The 22,861-nt window shown below is 40.9% G+C and overlaps 2 protein-coding genes across 18 annotated transcripts in view; one reads left to right on the top strand and one right to left on the bottom strand.

Annotated features, from left to right (window-relative positions):
- Positions 1-22,861, bottom strand: part of MTFR2 (mitochondrial fission regulator 2) — a 240,536-nt gene that overhangs the window by 160,346 nt on the left and 57,329 nt on the right. The gene's annotated exons all lie outside the window — the stretch shown is intronic.
- Positions 1-22,861, top strand: part of PDE7B (phosphodiesterase 7B) — a 608,116-nt gene that overhangs the window by 577,786 nt on the left and 7,469 nt on the right. For 8 of the 13 annotated variants that reach the window (XM_084955411.1, XM_021087558.2, XM_021087561.2 and 5 more), the window contains 4 exons: positions 7,843-7,934; positions 13,551-13,695; positions 15,877-15,973; positions 22,226-22,306. In XM_084955411.1, the coding sequence (XP_084811537.1) occupies positions 7,843-7,934; positions 13,551-13,695; positions 15,877-15,973; positions 22,226-22,306 (415 nt within the window). Of the gene's footprint in view, positions 1-7,842; positions 7,935-8,793; positions 10,377-12,670; positions 13,696-15,876; positions 15,974-22,225; positions 22,307-22,861 lie in introns of those variants that run through there. The other 5 variants (XM_084955462.1, XM_084955455.1, XM_084955442.1 and 2 more) reach the window with 3 other exon arrangements.

The following is a 22,861-nucleotide window of genomic DNA, read 5'->3' as shown; positions in this document are numbered from 1 at the left end:
CCTGGCCTTGCTCAGTGGGTTGACGATCCAGCGTTGCCATGAGCTGTGGCGTAGGTTGCAGATGCGGCTCGGATCCCGTGCTGCTGTGGTTGTGGCGTAGGCCAGTGGCTACAGCTCCTGTTAGACCCCTAGCCTGGGAATCTCCATATGCTGTGGGAGCAGCCCTAGAAAAGGCAAAAAGACCAAAAAAAAAAAAAAAGTTCTGACTTTAAGAAAATATTCATGTGTTTTCTTAAACGGGTGACAAATGGGGATTAAATGCCATTGGTATTTAGAGCCCCTTACATAATTTAATACATAAAAGAGTGGTGTAATAATTTTATATTGAAATACCAATATTCATAAATATGCAAGACCTTAATCTTTTGTTACCATAGAAATTGGTGATTTTAGATATCATTTTTTTAAGTATAGAGCATAATTTTTCAAAATTAATTTTAAGAGTAGATGAACAAAAACAGTGAAAATTACTGATATGTGGGAGCAAGGCCAGTGGAAAAAGTTGTTGTAAGGTGCTATGAGATGTTTTAGATGCTAAAACAGAAGCCTGGGTTGGGGTTGGGGAACTAGAAAAGGGAGCTGTCAGTTCTGTTTGGAGAACCAAGGAAGTCTTTCTTAGCAGATGGCAATGGTTGATTTCAGAAATAAGAAGTGTCTGTCTGTGTGTGTGTGTGTGTGTGTGTGTGTGTGTGTGTGTGTGTGTGCGTGCCTGCGTTTCCAACTTCGCTAAGGTGCTTCTGCCTCACTCTTTTTTAGAGTTATGAAACTGTTACAATTCTTAGGCAAAAACCAAGCATTATTCTAGATCAAGACATTGAAAAGACCTTTTTATCAGCTCTTTTGGGATAGGGAAGATAATAAACTTATTTTTTTTTTCTTTTCAGGGCTGCACCTGCAACATGTGGAAGTTCCCAGGCTAGGGGTCAAATTGGAGCTGTGGCTTCCAACCTACACCACAGCCACAGCAATGTCAGATCTGAACAGCATCCACAGCGTACACCACAGCTCACAGCAACACTGGATCCTTAACCCACTGAGTGGGACCAGGGGTGGAACCCATATCCTCATGGATACTAGTTAGGTTTATTACCACTGGGCCCCAAGGGGAACTCCTAAAGTAACTTTAAGTAACTTGGTGTGTTAGTGACTTAAACAAGGGTAGAAGTTTATTTCTGTCCTTCATAAAAGAAGTTTGGAAGTTGGCAGTCCAAGGCAGGCATGGTGGCATTAAAAAATTCAGAAGGAACAAAATCCTTTCAGTTCTGCAATCTATTATCACTAGGTTGTGACATTTGTCCTCATTGCCCAAGATGGCTGCAGGAGCTCTAGCCATTCCAGGTGCATTCCAGACAGTGAGAAGGAAAAAAGAGATAAAGCACAAAAAGCCTCTCCCAGATGAAACAGTTCCCTTTAAACTTTCCTGAAAATCCTATACAACATTTCTGGTTACATTTAATGGGTCAGAATTTAGCCAAATGATTCCACCTAGTTGTAAAGGAGGTTGGAAAATATTATCTTTATTCTGGACAACCATGAACCTGCTCTAAATCTGTTCTACCTTCAGCCTTCCCATCACAGGTGATGGGCTTGCCATCCTTCCAGTTGCTCAGGCCAGAAACGGAGTCATTCTTGCAGATCCAGAAGTCAACCAACTAACCGCTTCCCTTGTCCAAGCCTCTGTCAGCTTTTCCTGGAGAACCGTTTTCTCCCCCAAACAGCCTTCTGCACGTACTTCTACCTTTATCCCCTACCAAAGTCTATTTTCAACACAGCAACCAAAGCAATCTTATTTTCAGTCATATAATTTCATTCCTCCCCAATTCCTACAGTGGACCCCGTCATGGTGCAGTGGAAATGAATCCGACTAAGAACCATGAGGTTTTGGGTTCGATCTCTGGCCTTGCTCAGCCGGTTAAGGATCCAGTGTTGCTGTTGCCCTGAGCTGTGGTGTAGGTCACACAGATGCGGCTTGGATCTGGCGTTGTTGTGGCTGTGGTGTAGGCTGGCAGCTGTAGCTCCAATTAGACCCCTAGCCTGGGAACCTCCATATGCCGTGGGTGTGGCCCTAAAAAAGCGGAAAAAAACAAACAAAAAAAAAACCCTTACAATGGCCAGAAAACCATCATGCATGCTGCCTCTCTAACTCCCTGCCCTGATACTTCCCTCCCCCACTGCACGTGGTCCTTGGGGCTGTTTGCTTCCTCTTTGGAGCCTTTACTTCTGATCTTTTCTCTGGGACAATCTTCCCTCATCAGCACGGCTAGCCCCCTCCTACCTTCAAGGCTTTGCTCAAATCTCACCTCTTACACTGACTCCCTTCCCCACCCACCGCAAAGACTCAAATTCCCACTCTTCTACTCTCTTCTTCCTTTTTCCCATGTCTTTGCTATCCTCTGAATGCTATGCTTTTACCCCGTCGTACTTATTACGTTTATTGTTTATTATCTCTCTGTATTTCTGCCACCTCTAGTTCTCTCTTTTGTTCACTGATACATTATTCCAAGCACATAGTACAGTGTGTGGAACATGGTAAGTGTTCTGTGTTTGCCAAATGAAATAAAAAATCAGTAACTTATTTAGCAAAACAGTAGAAAGCATTTTCTCTGTGCAAGGCATAGAGTTGGGTGGATACAAAAGGAATGGGGCAGGCTCCCTACTCACATGTAATTTATAATCTAGTAAGAAGAAAAGGAAGAGCATACAGAGCTGTCACACACATCAGCGTGACTGGGTCCAGCTGGACTGAGGACTTGAGGGATGCCAGAAGGAAGAGCTGTAGGACAGAGGACAGCAGGTTCGCCTCCGACTGGAATGACTCCAGGTGGCTTTGTGGATGGACATGTATTTGCAGTGGACTTTGAAAGACAGGGTTTAGTTTGATACAGAAACATAGAGAAAGAGGAGTTTAAGAAAACTAAACTACCTTGAAAGGCATGAAAGTGGCCAAAGCAAAGGCCATGTTCATATATTAATAATTGAATAATTTTGCCAAAAATAAATTACGGTCTTATTAATATGGGGTCATTCATTTGGACTCTAAGACCTTTGTAGGAAAGCAGAGGTAAAGGTATTCAATTATTTCAAACATATAGGACCAGAATGATGGGATAATTTTCAGAGAGCAGTGAACGCTGAGCTAAGGTGTTAAGCTTAATTCATACAATAAGAAACTGTTGTAGGGTTTGGAGAAAGGCATGGGAGAAGGCAGATGGCACAATCATACTGAAGTTAGATGAGCCCCTTGAAGGCAACAGTTTTGTCTTTGAATCCGCAGCGTCTGCCGTAGCACCTAGCATATTAGTAATGCTCAAAAAATATTGTATTTCAACCAGTGATTAGGGTATGGTAGAAAATTTTGTCAGTAAACAGGTCATGCTCTGGGAGTTGTAGGGAAGATGGATAGAAGGAAGGAGGATTAAGGATAATAAAGCACTAAAATAGGGTCGCTTCAGTGAAAGAAAGGGATGGTTATAAGTGATGCCATGTGGGAAGGACCAACAGGACTAGGAGACGATCAGATGTGAAGGCTGAGAGTGGCTGAAAGATGAGTTCTCCCCCAAGACAATCTAAAGCTACTCAACTCATAACGTATTCAAACTACAGCATTTTTTGAAGTGACACCAAATTTTGAGGTATGAGTGAAAAGTCCAACGTGGATTTAGAAACCAACATCTGATTTAAACAATTGGGAGTTCCCGTTGTGGCTCAACAGGCTAAGAACCCAACTAGTATCCATGAGGATGCGGGTTCAATCCCTGGCCTCGCTCAGTGAGTTAAGGATGTTGATGCAAGCTGTGACATAGGTCGCAGATGTGGCTTGGATCCTGCATGGCTGTGGCTGTGGCTTAGGTGAGCAGCTGCAATTCCGATTTGACCCCTAGCCTGGGAAATTCCATGTGCCACGGGTGTGGCCCCCCCAAAAAAAAAATAAATTATAAAAAAAAAAAAAATCAACCAAAGACTTTTAAAGCAGCAACTATAGATGATTTGGGAGGAGTTAAGTGTAATGCAGATATTCATTAGTTTATAAGTGTCAGCCTTCTTCTGAATGTTTGGATGTGGCCAAACAGAGGTAATTGGGAGTGTGTGCAAAGCTTAGGTCTTGATGTCTCGAAGACCTGGGTTTAAGACTGACTAGTTATGTGGCCCCTCAGAGAAACCTTTTATTATCTTTGAGTTAACAATTGAAACAGCAGATAATTATGTGAGAATTCAATGCAATCATGTTAGGTGCCTGGCACACAGTAGGTCCTTCAAAAATATTAATATAGGGTGGGACCTATACTGCCTTTCTCTTCTTCTTCTCTGGAATCCATTGGAGTACCCCTACCTCCAACATAGTTCTGGCCAAAATATGCTTTTATTTATAAAGACAGCTCCATGAAAGGCTGTGTTTGTAATGGGTATGCTATTTTCTTTTATTCTGTGCCAGCTTCCAAACCCACTCCATTTCCTCCCATTTTCCTGGTGCTCATCTCCAAATATGGTTTCACCAGCAGATTTCCCAAGTATCCTTCTATTCTGTCTTCAGGAAGATTATTAATGAAGATGTTAAGTCAGGCTGGCATAAATAACAATGCTTAAGGCAGTTCTCCAGACACTTTTGTTCCATTCAATATGGATACGGCATCATTTATCATTAGGTCTTGTTACAGTTTTCTGGCCCCTTGAAAAACTCATGTGGGGGCACTTGCGCCACATCTACTGAACTAGTCTTGCAAGCAAATGCTTCTGAGTGACTGAATTAAATGCCACCCCAGGGATAAAACATCTGTTACATCACACTAACCTATCACTCTCTGCTCTCATAAATCTTTACAATCAAAACAAATTAGTCTGGCATGTGAGTTCTCATAAACATTGTCTTTTGTTGTGTGTGACTCATGCCCAAAAGGGAGATAACAGACCAGTTGATAAAAGTAACAAAATCTCATCACAGATTCAAATGTGGTCAAGTGGTAAGTAAGGAATAATGACTCCTTGGCAAGGAGAGAAATGAATAGCAATAGAACAGCCTATATAGAGGGTTGGAATAAGACTCCATCTCGTGAAACTCATTCTGCAAAGTCCTGGAGAGAAATCATTTTCTGGTTTTAGAACCAAGAAGTTAGTTTTCTTGAACTTGTTTCTTCCTAACGGACCCTGAATTGTGTCACTTATGAGGGTTTTCTTTTCTCATGTCTTGCAAAAGTTGAACATCACATGGATGGCACAGATACAGTGGCAAGAAGGGGGGCTGGGTATAATGATGGGATGGTTTTCGGTCTCTGACCTGGCTCCATTTAGTCTCCATTTATTTTCCTTGCTTCTTTTCTCTCACTTATTTTTCAAGTTGCGGAAAAATACACATAATATAAAATCTACCATCTTAATCATTTTTAGTGTACAATTCAGTGGCATTAAGTACATTCTCATTGTTATGCAACCATCACCACCATCCATCGCTAGAATTCTTTGCATCTTGCAAAACTGAAACTCTGTACCCACTAAATGATAACTCCCTATTGCCTCAGCCCCCCCCACTCCTCCCTGAGACTGCCATTCTTTCTCTCTCCATGAATTTGACTACTCTACCTACTTCATATAAGCAGAATCACACAATTGCTCCTCACTGTCTTTAAGTTTTATTGAAGTATAGCTAATTTACAAGGCTGTGATCATTTCTGCTGTACAACAAAATGACCCAGTCGTACATATACTCATATCTGTTCTCTCTCAGATTCTTTTCCCACATAGATTATCCCAGCATACTGGGTAGAGTTCTCTAGCTAAACAGCAGGTCCCCATTGGCCTATCGTTTCATGTACCGCATGCCAAATCCAGACCCCCAGTCCATCCCTCCCACCCCCTCATCCATCCCCTTTGGTAACTGTAAGTTTTTCAAAGTCTGTGAGTATGTTTATGTTCTGCAAATAAGTTCATTTGTATCTTTTTTTTTTTTTTTTAGATTCCATGTATAGGTGATATCTTTCATTATCTAACTTCACTTAGTATGATAGTTTCTAGGTCCATCCATGTTGCTGCAAATGGCATTATTTAGTATAGTTGATGCATAATATTATGTTAGAGGTTGGTGGACAATATACTGATTCACAACTTTCAAAGGTTATACTCCATTTATAGTTATTATAAAATATTGGTTATAGTCCTTGTGATGTACAGTATATCCTTATAGCTTATTTTATATATAATAGTTTGTACCTCTTAATCCCGTTCCCCTATATTGCCCTTCCCCCTTCCCTCTCCCCACTGGTAACCACTAATTTGTACTCTATTCCTGTGAGTCTGTTTCTTTTTTGTTTTTTTCACTAGCTTCTTGCATTTTTCAGATTCCACATTTAAGTGATATCATACAGTATTTGTCTTTCCCTGTGAGACTTATTTCACTTAGCATAACACCCTCCAGGTCCATCCATGTTGTTGCAAATGGCACAATTTCATTCTTTCTATGGCTGAGTAGTATTCCATTCTGTGTGTGTGTGTGTGTGTGTGTGTGTGTGTGTGTGTGTGTGTGTGTGTGTACCACATCTCCTTTATTCATCTTAGTTTGCTGCCATACCTTGGCAATTTAACCTCACTTTTAATAAATGCTATTTTCGTATATTTTTTTGTAAGTTTATAACAGCTCTTGAAACAAAATGGAGAATGAATAAATAAACAAATAGGAGAATAAAAGAAAAAGATTTCCAGGGCACTAAAAGGGTTCTGTTCTCTGTGGATGAAGTCAGTGGTAAAGCCACAATGTTTGAATGTTTGCTGATTTAGAAGAAAACACAATAGGTTGTGAGAAATATTCATTATTTAAATGGTTAACAAATATTCAGACAAGCAGCATACTTAAGGTCAATAATGGGGAGAATGGACACAGTATGTGTTTCCACAAAGGAAGAAATATCCAGGTAATTGTACAAGAAAGCAATTGTAGATTTAAATTCAGGCCTAATAGGCTAAGTGCTGATACTTTGGCCATGAAGGTTACTGACAGTGGTTCTCAAACTTGAGTGCACACAATAATGAATCACCACCAAGCTACCAAACAAAACTGTGCTGGCGGGGGCTTAAGAGTCTGACTAGGGAATTCCTGTTGTAGCCCAGAGGAAATGAATCTGACTAGGAACCATGAGGTTGCGGGTTCGATCCCTGGCCTTGCTCAGTGGGTTGAGGATCCAGCACTGCTGTGAGCTGTGGTGTAGGTGGCAGACGTGGCTCGGATCTGGCGTTGCTATGGCTCTGGCAGAGGCCAGCAGCTGTAGCTCCGATTAGACCCCTAGCCTGGGAACCTCCATATGCCCCGGCTGCAGCCCTAAAAAGAAAAACAAACAAAAAAAAGTCTATGTCACCAGCTGCCCAGGAGGTTCAGCCACAGCAGGATCTTAACAGTGTTGAGAAGTGATGGTCAGGACTGCAGATCACACCATAAGGTGGGTCTCTGTTCGGTTGAGTATTATAATTTTGGATTGTGTTGTGCACATAGCCCTAGGGTATCCATTACTACCTGTTTCTAGGGCCTCACTTTCTTTCTTCTAGACCGAGTGTATCCTGAGGGAGTTTTCCAAATCAGGGCCCGGGTGGTGGGGGGGGGACACGGCAGGACGCTGGAAACAGACCCTCACCCAGCCCTCCAGTGCAGGGTCAGCGGGGCAGTGCCTCTCCCCCACTGTCATAAGAGCCTTGAGAATAGGCCTGCGGTGGTTTTATTTTGTTTCATTTCTGGTCTGCCTCCGTGTCATCGGGTTCAAACTGGCTGGAGGGAAAATATTGGCCTCTGCAGAGCTGTGTTCAGCAAGACAGATCAGTATCTGGTTTCTCCCCCATTTATAGTTTAATTTTCTTTCTTTCTAGAATATGTCTGTGCTGGAGAATCACCACTGGCGATCTACGATCGGCATGCTTCGAGAATCAAGGCTTCTGGCTCACTTGCCAAAGGAAATGACGTAAGTGGCATTGAGATGAAACACACCGATGTCCACACATAAGCGATAAGCCGCTTTCTCTCCCGGGCTGGCTCAGGACCCCCAGGATTCTTGGCAGGGAGCCAGCCGGCTGTGCTTCCGCGTGCCCGCTCCCCTGCTCGTCCATCTGAGGAGATGCGGTGTCAGTTCCAGCAACCCAGAAACCAGAATCCCTCTGTGAGCTCTGAAAGGGCCTGGAGAGCTTATGGCAGGAAAAGAGATAATAAACAGCTCTCAGCTCTCACACTCTTGGGCATTGGCTCTCTGCTTTGCCCAATTCCTGTCTTTTATGTTAGCAAAATTGTCCTCCTGTGTGGATGCAAATAATAAATATTTATCAAGCAGGAACACAGGAGTTCCCAAACTAGATTGAAGCCTAGTTCAATAAAGTGTGTTTTGTAATTGCCGGTCTTAGCAAAAGGAGAAGTCAGAAATTCTTCTCTAAAACATCTTTTGTTGAGGTACTGAATTGGCCCCAGGAATTTTTTTTCACCCTGAGTTTATCTATGTCTCTCACATTTTAAACTGAAGGGGAAATACTAGTTTCCTGGTCCACTGTTTGTGAACCCAGGTATTTAAGCCAAGTCCTAGTAAATCCAAGACCATGGCCTCATTTCTGGCTGGCCTCAGTTTAGGTGCTGTACCATCTTCAACGGTCACCACTAATTCCTATCTGTTGAACTAAAATGCACAGAACCCTGCGTAGCTAGGAGGGAAAAAGTAATTAGATCCTTGTACCAGGTTCTCTGAAGGGCGCCTGTGTCTCTGTAGAACACGTAGTAGGCTCAGAGCTTGCAGCTTTACCCTTGGCGCTCTGATCTTATCTCGTGCTGCTTCCTAGCACCCAGAAGAATATGGAATTTGTGGAAGGAACTTCAACTCTGATAATGTTTAATCCCCTGGAACTAAATTAAACCAATCCTCACGCATGGAACAAAAACTCATGCCTATTACTAGGACAATACATTGCAAAGATCGAAAGAAGGAAATGCAAAAAGAACTAAAAACTAGAACAACAAATCAAGTGAGAAGGAGGAGAAGAGAGGAGGTGAGTGCCACGGACAGCCAAAGAGAGAGAGAAAGAGGGAAGGAAAGAGAAGGAGATAGGAAAGAACAAAACAGAGGGGAAAAGGGACCAGCACAGGACCAGACTTGTTCTCCAAATGCCTGCCCTCATCCTGCTCATCGCTCAATTGATACTCATTTCCTAAAATACTTCTACTCACCTCTGTGGCTTCCAAATAAAAATACTATATTTTGAGGACACAGTGTTATAAATTGCTTTTGCCTGAAAAGTGTTAGTTAGGCAATAATATACATGAAAGGACTTTATAATGAAATATATCATCATCATGTTTATCCTCGCCTCATGCTACTAAAATAAAATTATTTTAATTACTATAACACACTATTGCATCAAATTCTATTAACTATTGTTAGGAATTTAGATGATTTCTAAATTTTTGTCATTATGAATGATGCTTAACAAACTTTCTTAGACATCCGTTTTTGTTTTTTGTTTGTTTTTTTGGTATTTTGTCTTTTTAGGGCTGCAGCCGGGGCATATGAAGGTTCCCAGGCTTGAGGTCTAATCGGAGCTACAGCTGCCAGGCTACACCACAGCCACAACAACGCAGGATCCACAGCTCATGGCAACGCCAGATCCTTAACCCACTGAGCGAGGCCAGGGATTGAACCCACAACCTCATCATTTCCATTGTGCCACAATGGAAACTCCTTAGACATATCTTTTTATCCCAAACTCCAATATTCTATTCTCTCAGAAAATATTTGTGGATGGAAGTTATTAATCAGAAAGATAAGGAGTTCCCTTGTGGAACAGTAGGTTAAGGATCCAGTGTTGTCACTGAAGTGGCTCAAGTTGCTGCTGTGGCATGGGTTCCATCCCTGACCCCAGAACCTCCACATGCTGCAGCCGTGGCCAAAAAAAAAGTGTGAATTTTTAAAGTTCTTGTTGTGTATATAATCAAATTGCTTGCTTTTCCAAAAAGCTCAATCTACCTATATTCCTATTGATAGGTTATATACCAACAGCAAAATTGAGTTTTATCTCTATTTTTTTTTAATATTTGCAAATTTGACACAGAGGGAGAGAAAAAAAGAAAGAGGAGAGACGGGGAGGAGAGGGAGACACATTGATAATAAATACTATTGAAAATTTTTCATGTATTTACTGGCCATTTTTATAACAAATTTTGGGGTTTGGTCTTATTTTCCTATGAGTGTTATTATTCACTTTAAGTAGTTTCTGCATTTTAATTACAGTAACCATTTGTTGTATGTTGTAAATATTATTTGAAGTTTTTAGTTTGCTTTTTAACTTGGTTCATGAAACATTACACCTTACTAAAATACTTGTGCTTTCTGGTTATAAATGTAATAAATATCCATATTTTCAAAGAATTCATACAATATTGAAACTTACTTTTAGGTAAAAATCATTCATAGTCCCACTATATGTCTTTCCACACTCTTCTCTCTCACCATAGAGATCATGTGTTACTTACTTAGTATCCTGTTTTAACATTACAATAAAACATAGCATTTTCCATGTCAATAAATAGCTACACATCATATGTAATAATTACATAGTATGCATGTAACATGCTTTAATCAATCTCCTATTTATGAATTCTTGATTTTTTTCCTCAGAATGTTTCATTACAATAAACAATAGGATAAACATTCTTATAACATATATCCTAACTAGCTATATCTTTACTAACATGTTCATAATAAATTTGTAGATGAACTGTTGGTCAAATTATTTCTACTCATTTCTTTTATCACTAATTCTTAAATTGCCCTCCAGGAACATTGTACAGTTTAAACTCTCAGAAGATCTGTTTTAGATGATTGCTCCCTAGTATCAATAGCATTAAAATCATTAATTGAGCATATTATTTAAGAGTTACTCTTAATTCTTGCCAATAAAAATACAGGAAATAGTATCACATAGCTGTTTTAATATTTTGGGCTATACTAATAATATTTAATGTATTTTCATATTGGGGGGAGCACTTTAAATTTCTTTTGTAAATTGCCTATTTTCTAAGATTATTTCTAATGTCCAGAAGTGGATTAAAGATGTATATATGGCTTAAAAACAAAAATGTGTGTGATGAAACTACAAAGCTTTTAAAATATAATGCCGAAGAATATTTTCATTAGAGGTGAGAATTTCTTAAATAGGAGAAGAATACTAACCAGGAATAAAAGTGCTTATAGATTAAGCTATATTAAAAATTAAGACTTCCGGAGTTTCCATTGTGTCTCAGTAGGTTAGGAACTGGACACAGTGTCTGTGAGGACACGGGTTTGATCCCTGGCCTTGCTCGGTGGGTTAAGGATCCAGCTTTGCTGCAGGCTGCAGTGTAGGTCAAGGATGTGGCTCGGATCAGGTGTTGCTGTGGCAGTGTTGTAGGCCTGCAGCTGTAGCTCCGATTCAACCCCTAGCCTGGGAACTTCCATATGCCACAGGAGTGGTCCTAAAAAGCAAAAAAAGAAAATTAGACTTCCTTTTATCAAAAGACACCATAAAGAAAATGACAAAACCAGCCAGAGTAAGAAGATATTTGCAAGATGTAAGAGACAAAGGACCATTACTGAAAATATATTAAAAACTCTTAGAAGCAATAAGTAGAAGAGAGACAACCCTATAGAATAGGAGGTAAAGACTAGAATAGAAACTCACAAAAAAAGAAATAGGGCCAATAAACCCATGAAAATACGCCCAACGTCATTAGTAATCAAGGAAATTCACATTAAAACTATAATGAGTTGCATGACATACCCCTAAAATAGGCCACAGATGTAAACAGTGAGACTGTAAAGCAGTGAGAACCTTGTCTATTGCTGCGTGGAATGTAAATTTATACAGCTGTTTTGGAAATCATTGGCAATATCTAGGAAATTGAAGATGAACATATTCTCCAATAATTTTATTCCTGGATATAGTTCCTAGAGAAACTTCGCACATAGATAATTGGAGGTACAGAAGGGTGTTGAGTGTGTCATTTTTTTCGTAGTAGTCAAAAACTAGGATCTGTTCAAGTGACCATCAAAAAGGAGAGTACATAGAGTTCCCTTGTGGCACAGTGGGTTAAGGAACCACCATTGTGACTGCATGGACCTGGGTTGCTGCTGTGACTCAGGTTTGATCCCTGGCCCTGGAACTTCCACGTGCCTCAGGTGTGACAAAAAGAAGCAAATCACAAACCAATATTTACCATGTAATTTAAAGTGCAAAAGCAGTTGAAGACAAACCATATCATTTAGACATGCACACACAGGTTTTAAAATTATAAATAATAAGGAAATTATTAAAACAAACATCAAACGAGTAGTTACTTCAGGGGCTGAGGGAGAGAATGGTGTGATGAGTGGGGGGGTCTTCTGGGGTACTGGCAGGCAATGTTCTTGACCTTGGTGGTTGTAAGATGTTTATTTTATATTTATTCATTACCTGTGTGTGCTCTATGCACTCTACTTAAATATGCTTCACCTTTAATGGTGAATTTCAAAAATAATTATGGATTTTTCTTCCATTGATTACTTTCATTATGTGAGAAAAAGCTCTTAATTTGCCTTATTTCTCCAAAATATCCCATTTTCCCAGTATATTGCTTGACTACTGCCTTTTTTTTTTTTTTTTTTTGCTTTTTAGGGCCACACCCATGGCATATGGAGGTTCCCAGGCTAGGGGTCAAATTGGAGCTGCAGCTGCTGGCCTACACCACAGCCACAGCAACACAGAATCCAAGCCAAGTCTGCGACCTACAAACCAGCTCACGGCAACGCCAGATCCTTAACCCACTGATCGAGGCCCGGAATCGAACCTGCAATCTCATGGTCACTAGTCGGATTCGTTTCTCCTGCACCACAATGGGAACTCCCCTGACCACTGGCATTTTTTTTGTTTGTTTGTTTTTTGGCCATGCCCATGGCATGTGGAAGTTCCCAGGCCAGGGACCTGAGCCACAGCAGTGACAACACCAGATTCTTTAACCACTAGGCCACCAGGAAACTCTGACCACTTTTTAATAGTGCCTTAATCAACAGCAGTTCTTTTTTTTTTAAATTCCAGTATCTCTTTCCAATCTATCTATTTTGCTCCCTTGATGAATCTTTCCATTCCATAGCATCAGTCACTATTCTTGTCTTCATTACTGTATGCCCTTTTCTCTCCCCAAGATGCAAATCTTAAGGTTTGAATTGGTTTGAACTCTACGAGGAGCACAACCTAAATGCCTATGATTTTGAGTCTTTTTATGTCTTCCATAAAACGTACCCTTCTAGTTGTTTTTCACTTGTTCCACCCATAGGAACCATGGGAATGTATAAAGTACCACAACTTTGTTCATTCAAGGTTCAACCTCTCTCCCATCCAAGGACAAAAGGGATGGTGAGTGAGAGAGTCACTCTCAAGCTGCAAGGGACTGGGACTCTGTATAATAAACAGAATCAAAGGCAGAAATGAGAGTAAAAACCATCTGATGATGACAGAATCAGTCACCCTCCTCAAAGAGATTTGCTATGTGTGTGTGTGTGTTTTCTTTTTCCTTCTTGTGGATGCAGACAGGATATTGAACAGCAGCTGGGCTCCTTGATCTTGGCAACAGACATCAACAGGCAGAATGAATTTTTGACCAGATTGAAAGCTCACCTCCACAATAAAGACTTAAGACTGGAGGATATCCACGACAGGCACTTTATGCTTCAGGTAAATAACAACAACCAAAATAAGCCATTATCCTCGCTGAGTAAAACACTTAAGGACCCGATCAATCATTTTAGCACCTTAGAGAAGTGCTGTCTCCCATGGTACAAGCTAGAGCAGTGACCTACTTTATTAAAAACTTTGAGACACATGAAATTTTTAAGTGGTTTCCAAGCTCGTAAAACCTGGGTTTCCTGTCAGTAAGTCGATAGTATCTCCTTTTTCCTTGTTTGGTAACTGCTTCACCACAAAGTAGCCCTGCCAGATAAGAAAAGAATCTACCATGTTTAGTGGCTTGATGTAAAGCTGATCACTGTCACACCTGCGCAATGTAGAAAACTTCTTCAATACAAAAGCATATGATGTTAACTATGGTGGCAACAAAAATTGAGAAAGGAGTATCCTTCCTTTACCTAAAGCCTATTTAATTAAGCCCTGCTTTAATTCTTTTTGCTACTAAATTCATAGTTTCATCTGAGGCTCAAACATGTTTACCTAGTCTTACCATTATTAGGCACCAGTAAATAAATTATTAAATTAATTGAATGAATGGAATTCTACCAAGCCCACCCCTTTCTGCTTCATCCCATGGCAAGAAGCCAAACGGTGAGGTGGGAACGGGGGAGAAGTAAACCTCAGAAAGAAGTCTGACCTGGTATCCAAACCGGAGCCTTTTGCTTGGTCTTCCATTTCCTCTCATTTTCCTTCTTTCCTTTTGGCGCCAAAGACTGAATGGGTGGATTCAGGGTGCATCTAGATAGACCGGCTTTAATCAGGGCATTGGAGCTGCACACAGGAAACCGAACCGTGTAGTCTTTTTCCTCCCCTGCCTTCATGCTGCCTTCTGAAGCTGTCCCATGCACTCCAGCCTTTTCAGGAAATACCCTCCTCCCACCTGTAAAACTCTTATCTTCCTCTCTCTTTCTTCCCCATCCAGGCTTCTAGTCCCTGAGCGACACAGACCTCTGATTTTAGAGACTCAGGCCAAGTTGTGAGTAGCTGAAAGATTTGGCCTGGACACTTGCATTTCCAAAGGAAAGCTTGCTAACATACATGAATCCCTAAAGGGCAGAACCTGGACGGGACTTCTGCCCCTTACCCACTCCAGCATGTACTGGTGCCCCCATTCACCAGGAAATAAAGAACCAACCAAGCTTGCAACTTAATATGACCCAGGCCCTCCCAACCCCCAGCACTGCTCATGGTTCTCTTTTCCCAGAGAACCAGGTCCAAATCAATAGAGCTTACTGATGGGAGAGCCCACCACTAGGAGCCCATCTGGGGCAGTTGGTGGTTAAGGGGGGAACCCTCCTAGGGTCAGCATCACTGACAACAGCTGCATCCCAGATGCAGAGCAGTGTGAGGCAAGCCAAGGAGGCCCTGATTTATCTCTGCCAACCAAATGCTCCCAGGTTTCCTATGACTTAGCTCCCTGGCTGGTAGTCTAGGCTTGCTTACACACACAGCCGCAGGCATATAAATGCAAACTTGGGAGTTCCTGTTGTGGCTCAGTGACTTACGAACCCGACTAGTGTCCGTGAGGATACGGGTTCAATCCCTGGCCTCCCTCAGTGGGTTAAGGATCCAGTGTTGCCATGAGCTGCAGGGTAGGTCGCAGACGCAGCTCAGGTCTGGCGTTGCTGTGGCTGTAGCATAGGCCGGCAGCTACAGCTCCAATTTGACCCCTAGCCTGGTCTTCCATGTGCTCTGGGTTCAGTCCTAAAAAAGAAAAAAAAAAAAAAAAAAAAAAGCAAACTCTCATGATTTCAGCGATGTATGGAGTCAGTCAATGTGGCCACTGTGAGAGTGAGGTCCCAATGATCTCACTTGAGCCTGGCTGGAGCCCCTGTGCCCTCCCTGCCCACAAGAGCTGAGGCAACAGAAGGAGCCAGGCTGTGGCTTTCCTTGGCCTGCCCACCCCAAGTCTCCTCCAGGAAGCTCTGTGTCCTTGGACGGTGGCTCTTCTCTCCTTCTCATGTCTATAAAGTGGGAGTTCTGAATGAAGGTTTTGTGCGGTGGTAAATAAGTGCTGTTTCCTGAAGAGGCACATGAGGGAGGCCTCTGTAAATACGGGCCCGGTACCATGAGGCCAACTGGCGGGTCTGACGGCCCCATGGGCTTGGGGTGCATTTGCTGCTCAAGGATCATCCTCTGACCATCTCTCCCTGCCCTGTCACTTCTCAGATTGCTTTGAAGTGTGCTGACATTTGCAATCCTTGTAGAATCTGGGAGATGAGCAAGCAATGGAGTGAAAGGGTCTGTGAAGAATTCTACAGGCAAGGTCAGTAGAGATGCGACAGCTGAGCTTTCATGGCCCCTTCTCCTTTTCGGCATGTATCCCCACAAAACAGGAAATGGATAATCTATCAAGACATTTGTTCTTTCACCAACTCTTATTATCCTAACCTTTCTCTTTAACTCTCTTGCAAACCACCCAGCCCTTTTGGGGAAATAATTTAAAAATAAATAACATTGATTTACTATGGAAACAGGTGGTAATGAGGTACTGTAAAAAAGAGCAAAAAAGGAGATATATGTGTGTGTGTGTGTGTGTGTGTGTGTGTGTGTGTGTATATATGTGTGTGTGGTTTTTTTTAATGGTTTTCCTCTGAGGATATAACAATGTAAGGGACAGTTTGATTTTTTACTCTGACCTTCATTTTAATGAGCTGAGCACAGTCTAAAGGCTAAACGCCATTTGGGGTCAACCTTCTCTACTCTGACAGAGGGACTTAGACTTTTTTTGTATTCCTTTTCCTTGCTTTATTAAATAAAGTTAATAATGAAATAGAGCATCAGTGGCTGGAGTTCATCCTCTCAAATAAATACAGTGAAAAGACAAATGGCCCTCAAGTTAGGGTATAATTTCTAAGAGATTAAGCTCATTCAGAATTGAGGCAATGAATTAGCAGCAGGATCTTGACGTTGGGTGGGATTTTGGCCTTGAAACACAGCTTGTTTCTTCAGGCCCAGTTTCAGGGCTCAGGATGTTTGTTCAGGCACAACAGTGCCCTGATGTTAGTGACAGGATCAGGTTTGAGAGGCCGAGAACAAATAAAGCCTGAAGTGCCCCACATACCAGCTCTGTGGGGAGGTCAAGCAGCAACAGGGAGCCTTTTGGAGGAGCCTCCATAGAAAGATGTGTCAGTGACATCGAGATGGTCCCAAAGACAGAAGACAAAGCAGAATGGATTGGGTTCATGTGGGGCCAGAAGGCTCTGCTCACCAGCTCTTTCCCCCAAGTACAAGCACGCATGCCGTTTCCAGAGTAATTTTACTTCAATTGAGTTAGAAATCAAAAAGGTCAGTTCTAGTGCCCATGATACAGAATCTCCACTGAGGGAAAAAACCAAAAGGAAGTAAGATGAAATGGGAGCAGGGAGGTTTTAGATGAGATGAGATACTTTTTCTTATAAGACATAGAAAATATTGAAACAGCACAGTGAGAGAAGGGCTAGAATTTTCATCCTTGCAAATCAGGCAAGGGGACAGGGAAAAGATTCTACTTTGTCCCTCTTGGTTTTGACTGAGTCATGGGTTTCTCTTGGCCTTGACTGGAGTTTAACCCTTTCATTTGCTTATCTTGCACCCTATTTGGATTGTGAGCAACTTGAGGCAGGGATCAAATTGTAAGGCCCACAGAGCTGGGGTATTGAAGTTGTTAATTAAGTGGAATAAATGGGCTCAACCAATAAAGGTGACCTGTAAGATTTTTTTTTTTTTTTTGCAAAAGTATTTTGTGGTCCTCATAATAATATGTATGGGCAGCATTATAAGATGGAACAACCCAGAACATTTGTAACTGATCACTGAAGGTGAGCTGGCATGTCTCCTGGAGAGAAAGGAGAATACAGAGGGTGTGCTGGGTCTTTTTTGTTTAACCGGATGGTCTCGCAGAAGTTCAGCTTATTTAACTTTCTGTTTATCCAAACTGCCTGTCCTCCATACTGAATTAATTTTTTAGAAATTCATTAAGCATGACTTGTATCATTTTGATTAATCTTATTCTGGCTTTCAGTTTAGGATTTGTGCTTCCCTAGATTGCTGACAGTCCTAGCTAATGATTCATGTTGTTAAGCAAAGGAAATCCCTAAAATCAAGGTTGAGGGTAGAGGGGAAAAGGCAAATAAGATCCCATGAATTAGGAGAACAGTGTTAAATTCTCAGAAGAGACATTAGGATTCAAATATCATTCACCCCCTTCCCCACAATGCCTTAAAAACTAAAATTTCTATTCTGTTGTAACTACAGATTAGTATCTTCTCATTCAAACAAGATTCCCAGCAGTTTTCATTGAACATCTGCTTCCAGCCTGGTCTAATCCTCAGCAAAGCTGTGATTTTCCTATGTGCAAAGCTTCACTGAGAGTGTCATGAAAGAGACAAAGAATTATAGTTAATGTTTCAGAACCTTAAAATACTCATCAGTAAAATTCCTAGAGAAGAGAACTGCAATTTTCCTCTTCGTATTCTCTACATTGATTAACAAACTGTCTGAAATATACAGTGCTTTGTATATGTTGAAATAAGTGAATGAATAAATGATCCTGTTGGAAGACCTCTTGGTAGAGGTCACAGGAGAATATCTAGCACTGAGGATGGTAGAATCTGAGCTGGGGATTAGAGGATGTGTAGTGACTGTACCTTCCAGTAGGATAGCCAGGAGGCACATGTTTTTAAGTTTAAATTAGTTAGATTCAATAAAATGTAAAACTTAGTTCCTCAGATTTGGTGATCTTATTTTAAGAAGGTACGATAATGGGCAGTACAGAGAACATTTCCACCATTGCAGAAAGTTCCACTGGTCTAGATAGAGAGGAACAGAAATGGACACAGGCCATGGTAAGGACCATCCTCCTGCCTCAAAAACCAGCTTTGTCGCATAGTGGGTGAGAATGAGAGGGTTTGTTGAGGCCCCTGTACACCAGGCTAAAGTGACATGACAGTGTGAGTCATCTTAGAAAGGGCAATTAGGGCAACATATATAGGTGAAGTGAAATAAATAGTGAAGAAACTTGCTAGGAAGCAAAAACTAAGAATAAGTTTTTTTAAAAATTGGTACAACCACTATGGAAAATAGTATAGAGGTTCCTCATAAAAATAAATAGAATTGCCATGTGATCCAACAATCCCACTCCTGGGCATATATCTGAACAAAACTAGAATACAGAAAGATACCTGCACCCATATTTCATAGCAGCACTATTCACAATAGCCAAGATATGGAAACAACCTAAATGTCTGTCAACAGATGAATGGATTGAGATGTTGTACATATATACAATGGAATACTACTCAACCTTAAAAAAAGAACAAAATTATGCCATTCACAGCAACATGGATGCAACTAGAGATTTCCAACTAAGTGAAGTCAGAAAGACAAATACCACATGATATCACTTATATGTGAAATCTAAAATATGGCACAAATGAACCTGTCAACAAAACAGAAACAGACTCACAGACATAGAGAACAGACTTGTAGTTGCCAAGGGGGAGGGAGGAGGGAGTGGGATGAACTGGGAATATGGGGTTAATAAATAAAAACTACTGCATATAGAATGGATAAGCAATGAGGTCCTACTCTATTGCACAGACAACTATATCCAATCTCCTGGGATAGACTATGATGGAAAGTAATATTAAAAAAAGAATATGTAAGTATGACTGAGTCACTTTGCTGCACAGCAGAAATTGACACAACATTGTAAATCAACTATACTTTAATTTAAAAAAATAAGTTCTTAAGACACCAGATGAAGATGTGGTGTATATACACAATGGAATACTATTCAGCCATAAAAAATAAAATTTTACCATTTGCAACAACATGCATAGGCCTGGAGGGTGTTATGCTTAGTGAAGCAAGTTGGATAGAGAAAGACAAATACTGTATGTTTTCATTTATATGTAGAATGTAAAAAATAAAACAAATGAATGAATATAACAAAGCAGAAACAGACTCACAGATACAGAGGACAAACTAGAGGTTGCCAGCAGGGAGAAGGTAGGGGAGAAAGGTAAGATAGGGGTAGGATATGAAGAGGTACAAACTACTAGGTATAAAATAAAGAAGATACAAGGAGGTAATGTACAGCACAGAGATGTAGCAAATATTTTAGTATAGTTTAAAATGGAGTATAATCTATAAAAACATTGAATCACTATGTTGTGTACCTAAAACTAATGTAATATTGTAAATCAATTATTCTTCTATTTAAAAAAAAAAAAAACAAACCAGACTAGAGTCATGCTGAGTGAAAACAGGGAAAAAAGATATTTCAGCAGAGGAAGAAACAGGATTTGCTGCCTCAGTATGGGGTTGGAGGGAAGGGAAAAATCAAAGACAACTCCTCCAAAGTGTCAAGCTTGACTGAAAAATTACTATTAACACAGAGCTAAGGAGGTGAGGACTAAGACCAACTTTAGGAGAATTCATTATAATATTAAATGATGCCTATGCCCTGCCCTGGGAAGCCTGTTACCATCTGGCTTCCCTGAATCCCTCAAGTTAAGTCAAAGGGATTTCCTCACATCGGTTTTGAGAATCACCGGGGCACAGCAGTCTTAGAGAAAATGACAGGAAAGATCCTAGCTCAGTGGTTAAGTGTAGACGCTCTGAAGTCAGACTTCCCAGGTTGGAACTCAGGCTCTCCTCTTTATTGGAAGAGGCACCTTGGGTCAATATACTTCCCTTCCTCTTCATCTCAATTTCCACATCTATAAAATCGAATGAGGTTGTGTTGACAGCACACTAATGCCTTAAAGACTGTGCCCTCCATTGGGAAGAATTGCAGGGAGTATTGGAGTATAAAGGAGAAAAACAGGTTTTCAGATAGCAATCAGGATTGGGACGAACATGCATTCTTCTTTCTTTGGGGGAATCTTAGTCATCAGGAATCATCTCCTAACATCAGGAGATCTCAGCAGGATCATGATGGTGGTCTTCTGGGTTATTGCCTAGAGTAACAGTACTTGCAGAAAGGCCATATTGATCAGAGGGATCAGAACAAACTGGGAAAGTTCCTGAAAAACATCATGTGGCTAATAATCTTTAACCCACAGGCAGTTATGCTCAGGGTGCCTAATCTTTAGCTTAGGGTGATTGTGTTTAGGGTGCAATTAAGCCAGGAAGAAGGATGCTAAGCTGTTCAGTTTTAACGTATTCATTTCTAAAAGAGGCATAAGGAATATAATTTTTCTCTTAGGTATGTAATATGCCTGTATTTTTATGTGTATCCCTTGAAAGGGAACCAGGATCCTGCCCCAGGGCTGTACTATTGCTTCTTTACTGTTCCTCCTTGTCTTTTTTTTTTTTTTTTCTCTTTTGTCATTTCTAGGGCCACTTCTCAGCATATGGAGGTTCCCAGGCTAAGGATCTAATCAGAGCTGTAGCCACCGGCCTACACCAGAGCCACAACAACGCAGAATGCAAGCCACGTCTGCGACCTACACCACAGCTCACGGCAACACCGGATCCTTAACCCACTGAGCAAGGCCAGGGACCGAACCCGCAACCTCATGGTTCCTAGTCTGATTCATTAACCACTGAGCCACGATGGGAACTCCTCTTCCTCCTTGTCTTTGCATCCCCCTTCTTCCCTGATCACCAGCTGTTTGAACCTGACCTTAGAACTCAGGGAAGGCCATGGAGGCTGAATGAGGCCTGTTTCCTAAGAACAAGAAATGGGGGACACAGAAAGGCTTTTGTGCCCAGGAGCCGCACAGGCCCCTGCTTGGTTACAGTTGTTCTGAGGATTAATTAAATGGGTAAAATTCATAGCACAGTGCCTGACGCACACAGTAAGCACAATATAAATGTGTGTGTTTCTTTCCTCTAGAGGAGGGCATTCACACCCATGAACCCAGCTCAAGATTCTGAGAACCAGCTTCTCTACCAATTAACCAGATTGTCTTTCCCAATGAAAAAGTACTCACAGTTTTTACCTTCAGGAAGAATCGATAAAGTATTTTGATAAAGCTTTGCATGGTGGATTTCTCTTTTGGTCCTCTGGCTGATGGAGGCATTAAAAAGACAGATCATCCTGACTATTATGCTTTCTCACCTTCAGTTACACTAAGTAAAATTCTAAGGAGTCTGAATGAAAGATATCAGACTCTTATTTCAGATTAATTTTGTAGCTACAGAGATGCTTTTCAAATGAGATCTTCCCAGTTTCCCGCCTACTTATTATTCCCAGTTGTTCAGGTGAAACTACGCAGGGTGAAAGGAGAAAAGTATAAAACCTGTCTTCTTAACCTATAACCTAAAACCAGAATTTCCATTTCATATTAGGAAATTGGCCACTAGTTCTCTTGTTTTTATAGATCTTTGTTCAAAAGTTTATCCAGTCCCAGAGTAAACCTATTTACAATGAGCCTATTGTAAATGATCATTGATTCAGTTTTAAATTTTCACAGAAGCTATCATAACAGGGAACAGTAATTCCCAGATAACTTCTTCCAACTAGACCAAACTATCAACACTCATGTTTGAAAGTTCTTGATAACCAATGTTTCTTCTTTCTCCTTAGGTGACCTTGAACAGAAATTTGAACTGGAAATCAGTCCTCTTTGCAATCAACAGAAAGATTCAATCCCTAGTATACAAATTGGTGAGTTGAAAAATCAATTTTAATTTTAAAGGAATAGTTTTGGCACCTCTACCAAGGGTCACAAAGAAGCTGTACAAACAGCTTTCAAAAGATCCACACTAGAGGTTTAATTGATGCCCCTTGGAATGACTGAGTCTAAATAAACACGCCAATCATGGCTAATCGACTAAGTAATTATCAATTGAGGTGAAAAATAGGGTAAAGGCTTTGTTATAGACTCTGAATAACTAACCTGTATTATTAACTTTGTAGTTCAGCGTTGAGTCAAAACCAAATAGAGTAGAGGAACAAGCATCAGTATGGGCTGCTAAAGATAGATTACCTCTCACTCTCTTTAGGGCTTAAAGGGTAGGAAGTTTGCAGTTTAGATTCCTTCCAATTTGGTCACTACCCTCCACCCTCAATGCATGACCCCAAGGGCTGAGTCCCCAGGCCCCACAAGCCATGCTTCTCTATTCTTCACTTCAAAATGCATTTTCAGTCTCATTCTTGTATGAGCACCCTCTCAACATCAATTGCAACAAACTGTTAAACTGGGATGTTAACGCATCTAAA

This window comes from Sus scrofa, chromosome 1 (assembly GCF_054392235.1).
Source record: "Sus scrofa isolate SSC_HxYL_T2T_F1_AM1 chromosome 1, Sscrofa_HxYL_maternal_Yorkshire_Landrace_v2.0, whole genome shotgun sequence".
In the NCBI taxonomy this organism is placed as follows: domain Eukaryota; kingdom Metazoa; phylum Chordata; class Mammalia; order Artiodactyla; family Suidae; genus Sus; species Sus scrofa.
This window is presented reverse-complemented; position numbering and strand designations above follow the sequence as displayed.